We start from the raw sequence: 17,624 nt of genomic DNA on the forward strand, positions 1-17,624 counted from the left end.
GCAGTGCTAGGCGTCCCCTTCCCAATCACTTCCACCCAGGCGGCAGAAGCTGCCTTGAGTCCTCCTGTCGCCAGGGGCCGCTGTAGGAAGGGCTCGGCTTCCTTCCCACGTCACTTCTATCCCCGCGGTACCCTTTGACCCCGTGAAGTCGCTGCCCCGAGCTAACATGGCGGCGTCGGTGGCGGCTGCAGCTGGGAGGCTGCGGCGGGCCATTCGAAGGTCGCCTCCGTGGTGGGGCCCCAGCCGTCGGCCTCTCTCGTCCGAGCCCCCTCCAGCCCGGGCCGCGGCCGTGCGGGACGCCTTCCTGAGCTTCTTTAGGGACTGCCATGGCCACCGACTAGTGCCGTCCGCTTCCGTGCGGCCCCGCGGCGACCCCAGTTTGCTTTTCGTCAATGCGGGCATGAACCAGGTAGGCACTGAGCCCCGCTGATCGGGGGCGGAGTTTGTGATTTTTACAGAGAGAAAGGCGCTGCGGGATTGGGCAAAAGATACGAAGGGCGGAGCTCATAATTTTTGCGGACAGAGGTCGGTGCATGGTTGGGCCAAGTGACTGGGGGTGCAAATTAGGATTTGGGAAGGGCTCGCCCTGGGAGCTTCTGGATTGGGGTTGGGTTTTAGGTCCAGGAATGGTGGGTGTGGAGTCTCACGGAGGCAGACTGGTGGGGGAGGTCTGGCTTCATTTATTCATTCCTTGAATAAAGTAATTCATTCACTAAATAAATGTTTATGGAGCACATACTGCGTGCTAGTCTAGGTTTTGACTTTGAACACCACTTACCCCTCTCTACATTATCTTCATCTGTAAAATGGGCGGGGTTGGGGTGGGGGATGGGGAGTTAACCTTACAAGCTGTCCAAGATCTCTATTAAATGCTGATATTGTGAGGTGTGCCCAGTACCTGTGGTCTCAGTTTTGTACCCTGAAGTTATTGGGTTTGGTTGAAGAAGCTGAGATGGAGGATGCAGCCACTCAGTGCCCTGTTTCCAACCACCAGTACATTCCTTCTTTTACCTTGCCTGTTTTACTAGCAGAGGGTCTCTGTTTCATGGTTTATTTACCCCTTCTCTACACACACCAGAGGTGGGTGCCCCCAGGCTCCCAGGTTGCCCCCTTGGCCAAGACCACACTGCACTCTGAGGAGCTCAGTGTTCAGTCTGAACAGCCATCTCTGTCCCAACTCCCCACCTTTGCCTTCTCCTGGGGGACTGGGACATCCCTCTCTCCCTTCTTCATGTGTTTCCAGTTCAAGCCAATCTTCCTGGGCACTGTGGATCCACGAAGCGAGATGGCAGGCTTCCGACGTGTGGCCAACAGCCAGAAATGTGTGAGGGCTGGAGGACGCCACAGCGACCTGGAGGATGTGGGCCGAGACCTTTCGCATCATACCTTCTTTGAAATGCTTGGCAATTGGGCCTTTGGGGGTGAATATTTTAAGGTGAGTCTCCAGAAAACCCTGGAGTTAGGAAAGGGTCAGTGGTTAGCCAAGAACAGGATCAAGTTTAGTCGTGTCTCCAGTCCTAGAATCTGCTTGGTCAGGGTCTCATACCAGACAGAGGCAAAGTGCTGGATGAACATAATAGGAATGTGCCTCACTTCCCTAATTGGATTAAAAGCTCCCTTGAGGGCCAGGACTGTGCCTCCTGCCTCATGGCTGGACAGTAATTGTTGTGTGAATAAATAGACAGTAATACTAAAATGCAGTAGTTAAAAATCATTCCAGGCTAGAGTGGATAGAGGATTTCATGGAGAAGGTGAGACTTGAAAGAAAGTAGGGTTTAGAAGAGGGAGGAAGCTTTCTGGGCAGGAAAAACTCAGAAAAGAAATGGTCATGGCTTGTTCTGGAAACAAGGTGGGCAGTGGAAATGATTTCATCTTAAGTTGAGGGCTGAACTCTTGTGGCTTTAATGGCGCTTCAGTGGGGGCTTCTTCTTACCTGTCTTTCTCTTCTCACCCTCCGCGGGTTTCCGCTGCAGGAGGAGGCTTGCAGCATGGCCTGGGAACTGCTGACTCAGGTCTATGGGATCCCTGAGGACAGGCTCTGGGTTTCCTACTTTGGTGGTGACCCCAAGGCGGGGCTGGACCCAGACCTGGAGAGCAGGGACATCTGGCTCAGCTTAGGGTAAGCCCGCCCCCCATTATATCCTCTCTTGGTGGGCAAGAGGACTGGAAAATAGAGCCCACCAGCACCAGTCCTCAGAGTCTCAGCATATCCCAGGATACTGTGGGGTCACTCATGTCCATCCTCTTGCTGAGCTTGATGGAGGGGCTCTCGTGGCAGAGAGGTTCCCGGCTTCTAGGTTTGTCTGTCTCCCTACCACTTGCCTGGCTTTCTTCCCAGGGTGCCCGCCAGCCGTGTGCTTTCCTTTGGACCACAAGAGAACTTCTGGGAGATGGGGGATACCGGCCCTTGTGGGCCCTGTACCGAGATCCACTATGACCTGGCTGGTGGGGTGGGAGCCCCTCAGCTGGTGGAGCTTTGGAATCTGGTCTTCATGCAACACAACAGGTAATGGGGTGCTGAAGCAGGAGGAAAATCCTTGGCTGAAAGTGAAAGAGGTGGCAGTGAGGAGACTTTGATCCATTTCTTATAAAAACAAAAAACTTAAATGGTGCTTATTATGTGCCAGGCACATTTCTGAACACTTTTCAGATAATAACTGATTTAATCCTAGTCTTTGCCCATGACAGTTTAAACTAGTCTCTGCTGCTCTCTGGCCTCTGCTCTTATCATATGATGGGGTTGAACTTGATGATCTCTAAGATTTTCTTCCAGCCTTGACATGTCTCTTTCTAAGGTCAAAGAATTCTGTCCCAGAAAGGGAATGTCTGGGTCCAGGCAAGGGCGCAAGCAGGGGTAAGGGTGGAGATCACCCTTTATGAGAAAAGACAGGCCCCAAAGCCATCATCATCTGCATTTGGGGAGATGGGGTGATACTGCCCTCTGGTTCCTCCCACTGTCAGCCCCGTGGACCCCTCCTCGTTCCTCTGCTCCACCTGGGCAATTCCTCACACCTGTAATCCTGTGTGGGGCCTCACCTTGCACACCTTCCCTGGCCAGAGAGGCAGATGGAAGCCTGCAGCCCCTGCCCCAGCGGCACGTGGACACAGGAATGGGCCTGGAAAGGCTGGTGGCTGTGCTGCAAGGCAGATGCTCCACCTACGACACTGACCTCTTTTCCCCGCTCATCAACGCAATACACCAGGTGAGCCTGCCTCTTCCCTTCCAGAAGCCCCTCTGACTCATCACCAGTGCTCATCGCTATTGCTTTCCATCTTTGTTGAGAACTCAGAGTATTCCAGCCTGTGGGGACAGTGACCAGCCAAGGATACCAGGGTGTCAAACATGAGGCTAGGATTCGTGTTTATTACCTGATATTGCCCCTAACTCCTTCCTTCATTTATTCAAAAAATATGTTGACTGCTTACTTTGTGTTAAGTCCTTTGTGCTTGGTACAGGAGATATAGCAGTAATCAAAAAGAGATCATGGAGATTACATTTTAGCCTAAGAGACAGATAATAAATAAATGTATTAAAGAACAAGATAGCAGCTTACAGATTGTGAACAGGCAGTAAACATGGGTGATAGTAACTAGGAGGGGAGAGCCTACAGAGGAATCTGAGACGAAGTGTTTGGGGAAAGCTCAGCAAGGAGATGATCTCTGGACTGAAACCTGAAGGAGGAGGAGTCAGCCACAGGAAGCTCTTTCTGGACAGCAGGTACCAAGGCCCTGAGGCAGGAAAGGAACAAAAAGTTGGCCAGCCAGCTGAAGTAGAACCACATGGGATGTAGTTAGCTTTTGATGTATAACAAACCACCCAACACTTTGTAGCTTAAAACAACAACCATTTATTTAGTATATGACTCTGTGGGCTAGCAGTGTAAGCTGGGCTTAGCTGGGTCGTTCTTTTGGTCTTGTATGAGCTCACTCATACACCTGTGGTCAGCTGCTAGGCAGCTCTACTTCTGGGGGTTGGCTGCCTGTCACTTTGGGGCAGTGGGGGTGATCAGGCTGGGTGTCTGTCATCCAGCAGGCTAGCTCAGACTTGTTCACATCACAGCTCGGCAAGGTTCCAAGAAGGAGAGCAGAAGTCATGAGGCCTAGGCTCAGAACAGTGTCGTTTCCATTCTGTTGGCCACAGCAAGTCACAAGGCTAGCCCAGATTCAAGGGGTGGAGAAATAGAGTCTATCCCTTGATGGGAAGCAGAGCAGCTGTACGGTCACATTGCAAAGTGGCAAGCACACAGGAAAGGGAAGGATCGTGGCCATTTTTGCAGACAATCTACTGCAGAGAGGAAGGCTGGGGTCAAATGTTGTGAGGCCTTGAGGTCCAAGTGGGGCTTTGATTCTAAGTGTGGTGAGAAGCATTCTAAGGGGAAAGGGGCATGATCTGATTGACACTTTTAAAAGGCCGCTCCTGTTGCTGTGTGGAGGGTGGGCTGGAAGGAGACCAGAGTAGAAGCTGAGAAACAACTAGGAGCCTACTTCGTAGTCCAGAGAAGAGACAGCAGGGCCTGGCTGAGGCTGGTAGCAGTGGAAGCGGGGAAAAGTAGACTGGCTGGAGACATCTCATGGAGGTAGAAGCAGGGCCCCCTGACAGATTGGATGCAGAGGGGAAAGAAGTAACGCTGGCTCCCAGTTTTTGACTTGAGCAATGCAGTGAATGGTAGGACTGTTTGTGGAGGGGGCGTGGGGCTGGGGAGGAGGCAGGTTTGGAGCATTTACACCCTCCCTCCCTGCCCCATTACGGCTGTAGAGGCGGGTGGGGTAGTGGAGAGCACCTGGAGGCAGACAGGCCTGGTTCCTTCCCAGATCTGCTCCCAATGAGTGGTGTGGCCGTGTGGCACTTAGCTCCTCTGAGCCTCAGTTTCCTCTTTAAAGCGAGGATAGTAACACCTTCCAGAACAGGATATCGTTCAGGCACCCACCCAGTTCTGATAGTAGAGATTCAGCAAATGATCACAGCTCTGATCATTGTTAGTGTTGGATGTGGGCCCCAGGAGGGCAGGGACTGGCTCCCAGTCATCTTTGGAGCTTCTCCAGCCAGGCCATTCCAGGTGTGGTCGGCTGTAGGGGTGAGGGCAGATGCTGTAGGGGTGATGAAGAGCATCCCATCTGGGCCAGGTCAGGCAGGGCCTGCAACCATGTCTCCTTCTCTCCTGCTTTCCAGGGTTGCGGGGCACCCCCTTACTTGGGCCGGGTAGGGGCGGCAGACGAGGGGCGCACAGACACAGCATACCGCGTGGTGGCCGATCACATCCGCACACTCAGTGTCTGCATCGCCGATGGCGTCTCCCCTGGAATGTCAGGTGCCCCGTGAGTCCAGAGGGGCTACAGAGAGGGCAGGGCTGCTGGGGTTGCAGGGGAGTGGAGGGAAGGAGATGGAGAGGTGGGTCGGGTTGAGATGGCAGGAGGAGCGGGGGAAGGGAGAGGGCTTTGGGTGGGAGCACGCACTCTGGACCTTGTCCTCCCCACTCCCCGTACTGCTCACTAGGGGTTGCTGGGGTTCATATCTGGGTTCTGAACCCCTCTAGGCTGGTCCTTCGTCGGATCCTCCGTCGAGCCGTGCGGTTCTCTTCAGAGGTGTTGCGGGCACCACCTGGCTTCCTAGGCAGCCTGGTGCCTGTAGTGGTGGAGACGCTGGTAGGGGCAGAGCTTCCTCACTTCTCTGGGCCTCCCTGGGCACTTGGGGAGCCTGCCACTGAGCCCAGATGGTGGCCCCGGGCTGGGCTCCCCACCCTAAATGTCCAGCGCCACTTCCTGTCAGCAGGCTGGGAAAGCTGGAATTGCTCACAAAAAGCAGGGAGACTTCAGGAGGCCTCCTTGCCCAGGCTGCTGAGCCTTTGACCTTGGGACCCCTTCTGCCTGTATCCCCACTCCACAGGGAAACTGATGACCCATTTCAGTCCCTTCCCCCATCCATCAGCCCGTCTGAGCATCCAGGGCGGGTGCCCTCAGGGAGGCCCAGGATGGGGAGGTAGAGAGCGACCTGGTGTCTTTCACACCTCCTCAGCCCTCTTCACCTCCCCCAGGGAGACGCTTATCCAGAACTGCAGAAGAGCTCAGCCCAGGTACTGGATTCGGATGGGGGAGGGAGGGGCTGGTGAGAGAGTGGTGGAGAGAGGCTCTCCCTCCTGGGAGGCTCAGGTCCAGTCCTGCTCTGCCCCCGGTTCAGATAGCCAACCTGGTGTCGGAGGACGAGGCGGCCTTCCTGGCCTCTCTGCAGCGGGGTCGGCGGATCATCGATCGGACCCTGAGGCACCTGGGGCCTTCCGATGTGTTCCCTGGTGAGTGGGGTACCTGGCCAGGGTGTGAGGGGCTCACTTAGGCAAGCCGGGCAGGCAGAGGAGGGAGCTCTGGGCCAGGCCTGTGCCTCACATCCCTCCCTCCCTGGCGTCCCTCTCCCTGTACTCTCTTTCCAACACCCAGACCTCTCTGTGGCGGCAACACCACCCTTCTCCCCACTTCCCCACTGCCCAGCTGGCCCTGCCTGCGGTCTCTGCTTTCCAAGGCTGGCTTCGTGCCTAGAATGAGCTTCCCTCATCCTCTGAAATGACGTATGCCAAGGGAGTACCCTGGGCTAGCGCCAGCTCTGGCCTTGGAGCATGAAGCCTGAAGGTGACCGTTCTCCTGAGCCTAGCCGGTGTGGAGAGCGGGCACTTGGCCTGGCACCTGGTGGCTTCTGTGTGGTTAGGGAAGCCCTGGCGGTTATTTCTCCCTCACTTCCTCCCCTCCCTCTATCCTGCCCCTCCCCCCTCAACACCCCTTGTCTTCCTTCCTCAAAGCTGAAGTGGCCTGGTCCTTGTCACTGTCTGGGGACGTGGGGCTCCCCCTGGACCTGGTAGAGCTGATGCTGGAGGAGAAAGGGGTGCAGCTGGATTCTGCTGGGCTGGCGCGGCTGGCCCAAGAGGAGGCCCAGGTACAGGCTGGGGCACTCCTGCCAAGGGCCCTGTTGGGACACATCAGCCCCTTCCTCAGCCCTGAGTTCCTGAGGGAGGAGCTGCAGCTGTGGAGGGGAACAGGAGGCTGAGGTATGGTCTGTCCCCTCACCTCAGGCCCCACCCACAGCCCATAGAGAGGAACGCTAGTGCAGTGAGCTAAACAGAGGAGCAGAAGGGGCGAGGCCAGCACAGTGTCCTAGAGAGGAGGCCTCCAGGGGCAGCAATGGGCAAGAGAGGCCTGATCCTGAGACCCTGCACGATGCATGGTTCACTAGCCAGCCCAGGGGCTCTAACAACCAGCCAAGCCCTGAGGGCTTATTCCAGAGGGGGCAGCCGGGTCCACACAGCTGTGTGGCAGGGACAGGGCTCTGCAGAGGCTCAAGTCCCACTGCATTCTCCGTGCAACCCTCTATGCACACACACCCCCACCCTGTCCTGCAGCGCCGGGCACAGCGGGCTGAGCCAGTTCAGGAGCAGGGCCTGCGGCTCAACGTCCATGCGCTGGGTGAGCTGCAGCGCCGAGGAGTGCCCCCAACCGACGACAGCCCCAAGTACAACTACTCCCTGCGACCCAGTGGGGCTTATGGTGAGAACCTGGACATGATTGGGAGGGACCTCCCAGATGGCTGTTTCCAGCCCTGTGCATTCTCCGGGGTAGCCACCTGGGGTCGCTGTGGCACCAGCTACAAGTGTCCCCCAGCTGCATGCGTATAGGCTTCAAATAAGGCACAGACCCACATCCCATGTCCCAAAGCCCTGCCTAGCACTGATAACCATTCTTCGCCCTGCAGAGTTCGGCACCTGTGAGGCCCAGGTGCTCCAGCTGTATACAGAGGATGGAACAGCCGTGGCCTCCGTGGGGGAAGGCCAGCGCTGTGGCCTCCTCCTGGACAGAACCAACTTCTACGCTGAACAGGGGGGTCAGGCTTCAGACAGAGGCTACCTGGTGCGGGTGGGGCAACAGGTGAGCCTCCCCACACACAGAGGCTAACTTCAGGAGGCACATCTGAGCTGGGAAGGGAGCCAAGGGGAGGGACAGGCTGCAAGCAGTCCCTCCAGTGCCTTGGCCCCTGCTTTCCCCAGGATGTGCTGTTCCCAGTGGCCCGGGCCCAGGTCTGTGGGGGCTTCATCCTGCATGAGGCAGTGGCCCCTGAGTGCCTGAAGGTGGGGGACCAGGTGCAGCTGCATGTAGATAAGGTAAGGACCCCAGCCCTGCTGTTCTGATATCCTGCAGCCCCTCTGCTCTCCCCACCCCCACCTCACCCAGGACCCTGGGTGACAGAAGTGTTTCAGGCCTGGCGTCTGGGCTGCATGGAGAAGCACACAGCCATCCACCTGCTAAACTGGGCCCTGCGGCAGGCCCTGGGCCCCAGCACAGAGCAGCGAGGCTCCCATCTCAGTCCTGAGCAGCTGCGCTTCGACGTGGCCACCCAGGTGAGCAGGGCACAGAAAGGCTTCAAGTGAGGTGACAGGCTTAAAGAGAGATAGTCTCAGGCCAGCCCAGTGGTGTAGTGGTTATGTTCGTGCACTCTACTTCGTGGCCCAGGGTTCGCAGGTTCAGATCCTGGGTGTGGACCTCTGCACTGCTCATCAGGCCACGCTGTGGCAGCATCTCACCTACAAAATAGAGGTAGATGGGCACAGATGTTAGCTTAGGGCCAATCTTCCTCACCAAAAATAAAAACTAAAGGAAATCCTAAGCAATGATTATAAAAAACAAAAGAGAGAAAGAGAGAGAGTCCGGTGGTGTGGAGAGTTTGGCCAGTCCCAGGGCCTGGGCTCCGTCACTGTGGGACCTTGGGCGGCTGTCTTCTTGTCAGGCTCCTCCTGCACCCGGGGTCCTCCTGACCAGAGGGGTGAGGCTAGACAGTGTCTGGAGCCCTCCCTTCACCTGCAGCCACCCAGCTTCCTTGTTCCTGCTGTCACCCCAGCCGTTCTTGCTCAAACAGCTGCCCTCTCCCTTCTCTGCCACCCTGTCTCCCTGCACATCTGGCTCAAATCCGTCCTCCAGGAAGGGCTCCCTGACTAAATTCCATTCCACTTGATCACTCCAGCCCCTGCATCTCCCCCATGCTGTATTTCTTTTCATTGGGCTGCCCCTTGTTGTAAGCTCCCTGAGGACAGAGCCTTCATTTTCTGTTTCTTCATCAACTTTTAGTGCCTAATGAAAGGCCTGCAGCTTCCAGTAGGCCCAACTCCCAGGTAGCTTTCTAAGGAAAAGAATTGTCTGCTCCACAAATGTTGATTGAGCACCTGTTATGTGCTAGCGACTGTTCTAGAACCTGAAGTTAGTTCAGTGAACATTGCGTGCTTTTAATGCATCAGCTGCAGGCGTGGGGCTGACTGTGTCGGTCTGTCCGTTTCCCCCCACCCCACCAGGCCCCACTGACCCCAGAGCAGCTCCGGGCAGTGGAGGGCACTGTGCAGGAGGCCGTGGGGCAGGATGAGGCCGTGTACATGGAGGAGGTGGCCCTGGCCCACACTGCCCATGTCCCTGGCCTGCGCTCTCTGGATGAGGTGAGTTGGGGGAGCTCCCATGGTGGAGATCACCTGCCCCCCCGCAGGCCAGTTAACAGACCTGTCCCGTCTCACCCTCAGATATATCCAGACCCTGTGCGGGTGGTGTCGGTGGGTGTGCCTGTGGCCCAGGCGCTGGACCCCGCCTCCCAGGCTGCACTGCAGACCTCCGTGGAGCTGTGCTGTGGGACGTGAGTCACTCCTTCTGCCTGCCCTGGCCTGGGCCCTGGGTCCTCACCCTTCCTTGGTCTTTGGAGCCACCAGCACCTGGTTTAGAGCTCAAGCTTCTCTTTTCTCTCCCATCATCCTCCCTGACATCCTCCTCCCACCCTCTGCCCACAGGCACCTGCTACGCACGGGGGCTATAGGAGACCTGGTCATCATTGGGGAGCGCCAGCTCGCCAAGGGCACTACCCGCCTGCTGGCCATCACTGGGGAGCAGGCCCAGCAGGTTGGCATGCTAGCAGGGCCAGGAGGCTGCTGGGTGTGGATGGGGGCCAAGGGCCACACCCAGCTGGCACTCAGGCTGTGATGTCCAGCAGCAGAACCAGTGTTCATACACGTGCACTGACGTGGCGTACCAGCTGCTGGCATCTGGCATCTGTTGTGACTAGTTGGTGCCTTGATTAGTCCTGATTGTTAAATATTTCTAGTTTGGCCCTGACCAGCAGTGGGTTGAGAGCCCCTGTCCTGGGAGGTGAAAGTAAGCCAAGCAGCCCTGACCGTCCTCTTCCCTCCCCGCAGGCTCGAGAGGTGGGCCAGAGCCTGGCCCAGGAGGTAGAAGCAGCTGCAGAGCGGCTGAGTCGGGGCAGCCGGGATGTGGTGGAGGCACAGCGGCTATCCAAGGACGTGGGACGACTCACTGATGTGAGGGCCACCCCCCATGGAGCTGCTCCCCACCCTCTCCTGGCCCTGTTCCCTTTCCATGCCTCTCGACCCTTCCAGTCTCTCCCCAGCATTCGTGGTGGCCTCCAGCTGGCCGGGATGTTTGTCGTTTGTCTGCAGGGTGGGACGTGGTGGGTGTGGTCTCTTCCGTGCCCCTGCTGGTCCCTGCCTCAGAGGCTGTGGCTCAGGGAGGGGATTAAGGCTGATGTACTCTTCTGGCCGTAGGCTGTGGACACTGCCGTGATGCCCCAGTGGCAGCGGCGGCAGCTTCAGGCCACTCTGAAGGTGCTGCAGCGGCGTGCCAACACTGCCGTCCGAAAGCTGGAAATAGGGCAGGTAAGAGGAGCTGCGGCTGCACCGTGGGGCAGACACGAGGCAAGGCCAGCAAGGGTCAGAGACACTCCAGCAGGCACACTGAGAAGCCTCAAGGCCTGGGGGGTGGGGGTCAGCTCCTGCCAGGAGCCGACTGACTTGATTGCGCCATTCAACCCTAATTGCTCTTTCACTGCAGATCCTCCTGCTTCCCGCCCCCTCATCTGTCCGTGCTCCAGCCTTTGTCCTCTCACCCTCAGTGTCCTATTTGTAGGGGCCTGAGCTATGATGAAAGGGAAGAGGTGAGGGAGGAGAGGCAGGACGCCAGTGGGACCCAAAAGAAGGAGGCCATTCTAGGCAGAACTCCTGGTGCCTCTGCTCAAACCTGAAGACCTTTGCTTGGGGCAGGAGGAGGAGGGGAGGGGATTTCTGGACTGGGGCTCAGTTCAGAAGTGGGGGCCACTTACCCCCTAGCCTGACCTCTGTGCTGTCCTTCCTGCCCCACAGGCTGCACAGAAGACCCAGGAGCTGCTGCAGCGGCACTCGGAGGGGCCCCTGATTGTGGACACAGTTTCCACTGAGTCCCTCTCAGTGAGTGTTGGGGTTGGAGGTGGCCCCAGGGTCTGGGGAGGGGAGGTAGGTGGGAGTCTGGGGAGCTATGGGGTCACCACCTGCCCTCCCTTGCCCAGGTTCTGGTGAAGGTGGTGCGGCAGCTGTGTGAGCAGGCGCCCGGCACGTCCGTGCTTCTACTCAGCCCCCAGCCCCTGGGGCATGTGCTGTGTGCCTGTCAGGTGGCCCAGGTGAGGGAAGTGGGAGAGCAGCCCCCACCCCACCCATCTCCTGGTCCACTCTCTGATTCCATGCCTTTTGTTCCTCCCAGGCCAGGGAGCCAAGGCTGGGTAGAGGTGATCTGTGAGGAGACCCCAGGATGGGACTAGGGCCATCTCCTTGTCCCTAACCACCACACACTCCCCACCAGAGAAGGCACCATGAGATTCCCTAATTACCACCACTCCCCCTCCCGGCCCCCCGTCCCTTGCAAATAAGTAGCAGACATTCATCAGCCTCCACACACAATGCCAGCCTATCCTCTGTCTCCTCACCCGATTCCCCCCACCATGTGCCTAGCTGGGGAGGGAGTGCTAATCACCATGACTCCTCTCTCAAGGGTACACTGAGTGGATGGTGGCCAGGAGGGCTGCTCTACATCACTGCCCCTTCTGTTTGTTTCCCCAGAGTGCCACACCGGCCTTCACAGCAGAAGCCTGGGCACTGGCCGTGTGCAGCCACATGGGGGGCAAGGCCTGGGGCTCTCGAGTGGTGGCCCAGGGCACCGGCAACACTGCTGACCTGGAAGCTGCCCTCAGTACAGCCCGAGCCTATGCCCTCAACCAGCTCTGACCCAGGCTCACCTAGGGACTCACGGAAACGCAAGAGACAGCAACAGGCCACTGCCAGGAGCCCCGAAGGAGCCAGAGAACCTCCCTAGAGGCTGAAACAGAGGACTAAAGGCTGGAGGTGAAGCAGCTAAGCCAAAGAGGACCGCCCTAGACCAGGCCTTGCATGGACACAAGGAGATATGGACTGGGGAAGGCAGCAGTGGGCCCAGAGACACACCCACACTAGGTGAATGTGAAGACATGGCTGTGACTGCTCATTAAAAAGTATTTCACAGAGGCTGGGAAGCTCTAGAAGGTGCTTTTGCTTAAAAAAGAGCAGCCTTCCCCTCTCAGCAATCTGGTATGGATGCCCCATCACCAGTCTGACCCTCACACTGGGCTGGAAGGCCACCCAGCCTCCAAATCAGAAGCATCCTCGTCGCCACAAGTGCTCAGACAGGCTCTCTATGCCAGCCTGTTCTGGGCACCCACAAGGCCTCCCTGGCCACCGAGATTCAGAACTGTCATGTGAAAATCATTACGGCAGGGCAGATCCTCTCTGGTGTCACTTATGTCATTAACAATGACTTCTCATTTTAATGAAGGCGCTGGTGATTTGTTGAGAAAATAAGCGACACGTACACGTCAGTTGCTGAGAATGTGGCACGAACCAAACAGACAAAGGTTCCTGCCCTGTGGAGCTTACTTGTAGTGGGGAAACAGGCAATAAAGAGAAAAAGAGGATGTTGGACTGTGATGAGGTCTGTGGAGAAAGCAGGACTGGGGGTCAGGCTCTGGAGGGCGGGAGTGGTGGTATTGCCTCAGTGAAAGGGGAGGGTGTGAGCCACACAAATATCTGAAGGAAGAGCGTTCCAGGTGGAGGGAACAGCCAGTGCAGAGGCCCTGAGGGGTTGGTGAGCAGGCACAGTGAGCTGGGAGAGTGGCAGGTGATGGGGTCAGAAGAGGGCTGTGGGCAGGCACAGCAACCTTACTCTTTTTAAAACAAGTTGCACAGCACCTGCCCCAAGCCTGCGCTGAAGCTGAAAACTGACAGCTCAGAGCAGGAGGAAGCCGAGGGAGGGAGGACAGCCCTCCTTCCCTACTAGAGTGAATCCACCCAGGGCCAAGCCAGACTCTGGAGCTCCACCTCTGTTCCCAAATCTGTTCCTAGATGAAGGAAAGGACCTCAGGGGACCCATCTTCAAGTCAAAGGCTCCCTCGCCACCAAATTCTGGATCTGTTTAGTTAAAATTATTAGAGCACAGCAGGCCCTCCTGGCATCATTTCCTGCATGACTTCTCATTCTAATTGAGGCACTGGTGATCTGTGGGTAAATCACTGAGGGGAGCTTGCAAGAGACCCGAACCCTGCTGCCTGGCCCCTGTGCTTGCTCAGCCCTGCAGACCAGCAAAGCTTTCCCTCGGGATCTTGGCAACTGCAGCAATAGCCACATTCAGTGGTGCTCACGGAAGTCCCGGCTCTTTACACGTGGACACCAAGGTGAGGAGTTGTGGTACCTCTTTTCTTGAGTTAACCGAGCTTCTGAGATGTTAACGTATCCAGGGTAACCAACTAGTAATCAGCAGAGCTAGAATTAAAGCTGAGCTCTGCCTCTGTGTGAATCTTCCCACCTCCCTGGTTGCCTTTCCCCTCCTGAAGGACAATTTCTTTTTCTTACTAGCCAACCCCCTGAAGTTGGTCATTCCTGGTGATCCATGAGGGTCACCATATCCTGATCCAGTGCTAGAGGGTAGGTTGACATCAGGCTTAGGGCTGTGTTAAGGAGCGCAGTGGAGCCTGGAAGCTTCCTGCCTGGTGCCAGGTGTCAGCCTTGTTTACATCCTGGAGAAAGGTGCAAGGTGCCACTCCCCAGGGACACCCTCGCCCACGGCTCTCCTGCAGGGCCTGGGGTCAACAGAAGGCCTCAGGGGAGTTCCAGTAACTCCAGCGGGTCCTTTCCACCCTCATCTTCCAGAGGAGACTGACTACTGATGCTTTTCCTGTTTTGTCTTTCATTCACACCTCCCACCCCCATTTCCACACAAAAGGTACCAAGAAGAAACAGCACTCCAGTCTAGGAGCCCTGCCGGGGTCCCCCACTCCTCACTTTCCCCCACAAAAGCCCATCCATACCTAAAGGTCCGCCAAGAGCACAAAGCATGCCCCAGGGCCACAGAGTTCCACTGCCACACGGCGGCCCCACATAGCGCGTTAGATGGAAACTTCCTTGCGTCAACCCTGTGCCAAAGCGCCTAGCGACAACCGTCGAAGGAGAGCCCCGCGTGTTTGCACGCCACACAGCTGAGACGCGGGCGCACGCGCGGGCGTACACGCGCACGTGCACAGCGGCCCTCGGCCCCGCCCCCTGGCGACGCGGGGCGTCCCTAACGACCGGGAGGCCGCGCGGGGCCTGCGGGAAGGCGAGCGCCCTGGCACTGGGAGCGGGTGAGACAACTCCGGGAGAGAGGACGCTCAACCCCGGGTCTCCCCTGGGACTGACCTCTCCCTGCCCCCACTCCTGGCCGCGGGGCGCGGAAGCCCCTCCGGCGCCATCAGCCCACCCGGCCCTCAGCCCGCAGGGGCCACAGCCTGGGCTCCCACATTCGTGTGGCGAGGAAGGGCCGGTCTGTACCTCCAGGAGGCTCCCACCCCACCCATTTGAGGAGGGACCCGGGCCCCCCAGCGCCCTCCCCCGCTACCGTCACTGTCTGGAAAGTGGTGCAGAGGCTTAGGGTTTGCGAGTAAAGGGAGGGGGACCGTGAGAAGGAGGAAGGGGAAGGTCGTGGAGGAGAGCAGTCCTAAACTGGGGGTCGCAGTCTCCTAAGAAAGGCTGACCCCCATCCCTAGCTCCTCGGGCTGCAATTCCTCCTGCAGGTCCGGAAGCCCCCGCACCTTCCCTCCCTCCCACAGCAGGGAGGTGCAGCCTTGGTAACCGAGGTGCAGCCAGGGCTACTTCACCACAGGTGGGCTGGGGGAAGGACTCGCCTTTGGAGCTGAGCTTCCCTGCTGGGGGGGTCCAAGCCGAAGGTAGGGGTGAGGGGTGGAGAGGGAAGCCGCTGGAGTCCCTTCTAAGACAACAGACCTAAGTGGGCAGGAGTTGGGAGGAGGGCCAGGCCCATGGGTGTGATAAGTGTGCTGACTGTCCCACTGGGTTCAAGACCAGCATGCTGGGCCTGGGATCTGTCAGAGAAACTTTTTGCCCCTCTTTTGTGACTCCACAAACTGGGAATTCCCAAATGGGAATTTGGGAGTGACTTGGCCTGAGGTAATGTCTGACATGGTGGGCGTGAAAGAGATCAGAGGAGATGTAGACAAAAGCCCCCGGCCCTGGGACAGACGCCTGGGGAGGGCTTTCCTTAGGTCATTTTGGGGTGAAGAAGAAGCTGGCTGAGAAGGCAAAGGAAGCTCAATCAGAGAGGTGGGTGGACAGCAGGCTGGGGGGTAGCCCATCAAAGCTGAGCCAGCCCAGAGGGAAGTACCCAGGGACACAGAGGTGCTCACGGCCTCAAGAGAGCCAGGCGCTTCAGCTTCTCAGTTAAGAGGAAGGGAGGTGAGGACAGTTGAGGGCCAGGGATGTGGTGAGCAGGAAGGGGAGAGGGCTCCTCCCCAGCATCTTCAACCTTTCCATTTGGGCAGATGAGAGGAGCCTCTGTCCAAAGTGGTTAGATTTAACTGGAGACTTGAGAAGGGTGGAGAAGATCTGAGACCTCCTCTGAGAGGAGGGAATGTGCTAGAGATTCAAGCACTGACTCCTAGGTCTGTGACAGCATGGGGGGCCTGGCATGAGCCATGCATGGGGCAAGAGAGCACAGCTCTGCAGTATTCTCTTGGGTCCCCATGGGGCCTCCAGTCAAAGGATACAGGCGATGATCCAGTTCTGCGGAAGGACCCCGCACCTGGCAGTGACTGAGGGGGACTCTGGGCTGTTTAGGTCAGCACAAAGGGGTAACCCTGGGCTCCACGATGGTGATGTGACGAGCGTGCTCATGAGCTGGAGAAAGTGGGAGGCCCACTGGAGAGGTGCGGTCCGACCGAGTCAGGGGCAATTTAGGAAGAAACCTTAACATCTTATTATTTGTCCATGCTTTTGTGATGGAAGTAAGGGAGAGCATTGGACAGTCATCAGCTCAAACCTCAGCTTCTCCGCTCACTAGCTATGTGGCTCTTAGCAAGTGACTTAAGCTTTCTAAGCCTCTGTTTCCTCATTCATGAAATGGGGATAATAGTGTTATAACAGTAATAATCCTCAATAATAAATCTGAAGATTTAATGAACTTTCGTAGGTAAGGCATCTAACATCTTCACGTAGTTTGCATGCTGGCTCTGGGCCCAGCACTATATGAAATGTCTCACACACACATTAGCTCCTTTAATCCTCTGGATAATCTTATGAAGTAGGGACCATTATTTACCATCCCCATTTTACAGATGAAGAAACGGAGGCTTAGTGGGATGAAATGACTCGGCCACAGTCTCACAGATGCTTGGGGGCAGAGTGGAGAGTTGACCTTAGGTGGTATAACTCCTGATTCCTTAGTGAGCTGCTCCGCTGCCTCCTGCTGTGCACACACTATTGAGGGCCTAGAACTCAATAAATTGTAGCTGTATATAGGCAAGGGTATGGTTCCCAGAATACTTGCCCCCAGACACAGGCCATCAAAAATGAAGACAACCCTGGCCAAACTGGGTCTTCCCGTAACTTTATATGACCTGTGCTTGGGCATGTAGAGAGCAGACCTTAACACCTAACCCTTTGAGTTATGGCCTGAATGTGATTATGGCCTGGGCCTGAAGACACAGAGTGGGGACCTGGGGGAAGGAGGATTGGCCTTTCCCAGGGATCGCGGTCCTGGATTGGGTTAGGTTGATGCTGGAAACATAGCATGTGAAGCCCAGCAGGCCCGTGAGACAGATGCCCGGAGATGAAAGGTCACTGGGCACATGCCCACTTTCCCCATCTGAGGGCAGGCTGTGCCCTTCGATGGGGACACCAGGTGGTGGCCCAAGAGGCACTCACTCCTCATGGCCCGGACCTTCTCTCTGGAATGTCACAGAGGATTCCTGCCCTGGAGAAGGACCAGAGTCTTGAACACACTTCCAGTCTTCAGACTCTGGGATTCTCTGACTGCCTCATGGGTTCCCCAGGGAGAGGGCTCCAGAAAGGAAGGTGACTGCTCTGCCATTTCTGGGGCTGCCCTCTAAGGGCCCTTGGGGGCTGTCTGGGTGCCCCTGGGCCCCTGGCTACCCTCCCCACAGGCTTCCAGGGAAGATAGTGCCACCTACCACCACCCTCAGCTGCAGACTGGTGATGCCCAGGCCAGACTGAGGCCACCCTGGGAAGCAGGTGGAGTTATCTCAGGTCTCTTGCCTCCTCATCCTCCTGCAGGCCCTCCCCACCTTCTCCCCACTCAGTGGTACATTCTCCTTGCCCCCTTCCTAACTCTGCTTATTGGATCTGAAACTCATTTACACTGAGGTGTGGATGACTGATGAGAGGGGATATATATATATAAAATTTCTGTACACTTAAACTGTCAAAGAATAATATATATCATGACTTCTACGTTTTTTTAAAGTTTGCTACATTAGT

General features: G+C 56.9%; 1 protein-coding gene across 1 annotated transcript; it reads left to right on the forward strand.

Moving 5' to 3' along the window:
* Positions 1-163: 163 nt before the first annotated feature.
* AARS2 (alanyl-tRNA synthetase 2, mitochondrial) lies at positions 164-12,634 on the forward strand. The gene is made up of 22 exons (XM_058554241.1): positions 164-409; positions 1,244-1,435; positions 1,974-2,119; positions 2,339-2,506; positions 3,059-3,203; positions 5,171-5,316; positions 5,535-5,643; positions 6,033-6,071; positions 6,176-6,287; positions 6,786-6,919; positions 7,383-7,527; positions 7,733-7,905; positions 8,025-8,138; positions 8,235-8,375; positions 9,321-9,458; positions 9,540-9,649; positions 9,801-9,909; positions 10,203-10,325; positions 10,569-10,679; positions 11,163-11,246; positions 11,345-11,455; positions 11,892-12,634. Exons 1-22 carry the CDS (start codon positions 167-169, stop codon positions 12,054-12,056), a joined length of 2,958 nt encoding a protein of 985 aa, XP_058410224.1. The 5' UTR covers positions 164-166; the 3' UTR covers positions 12,057-12,634.
* The last annotated feature ends 4,990 nt before the right edge of the window (positions 12,635-17,624 follow it).

Source organism: Diceros bicornis, chromosome 14 (assembly GCF_020826845.1).
Source record: "Diceros bicornis minor isolate mBicDic1 chromosome 14, mDicBic1.mat.cur, whole genome shotgun sequence".
Classification (NCBI taxonomy): Eukaryota; Metazoa; Chordata; class Mammalia; order Perissodactyla; family Rhinocerotidae; genus Diceros; species Diceros bicornis.

Bases quoted from the DNA above. Each gene is read 5' to 3' on its own strand.
- AARS2 (XM_058554241.1), top strand. From the start codon at position 167: ATGGCGGCGTCGGTGGCGGCTGCAGCTGGGAGGCTGCGGCGGGCCATT. The intron at 2,507-3,058 runs GTAATGGGGTGC...TTCCCTGGCCAG, and splicing joins GTCTTCATGCAACACAACAG to AGAGGCAGATGGAAGCCTGC. The intron at 10,326-10,568 runs GTGAGGGCCACC...TTCTGGCCGTAG, and splicing joins ACGTGGGACGACTCACTGAT to GCTGTGGACACTGCCGTGAT.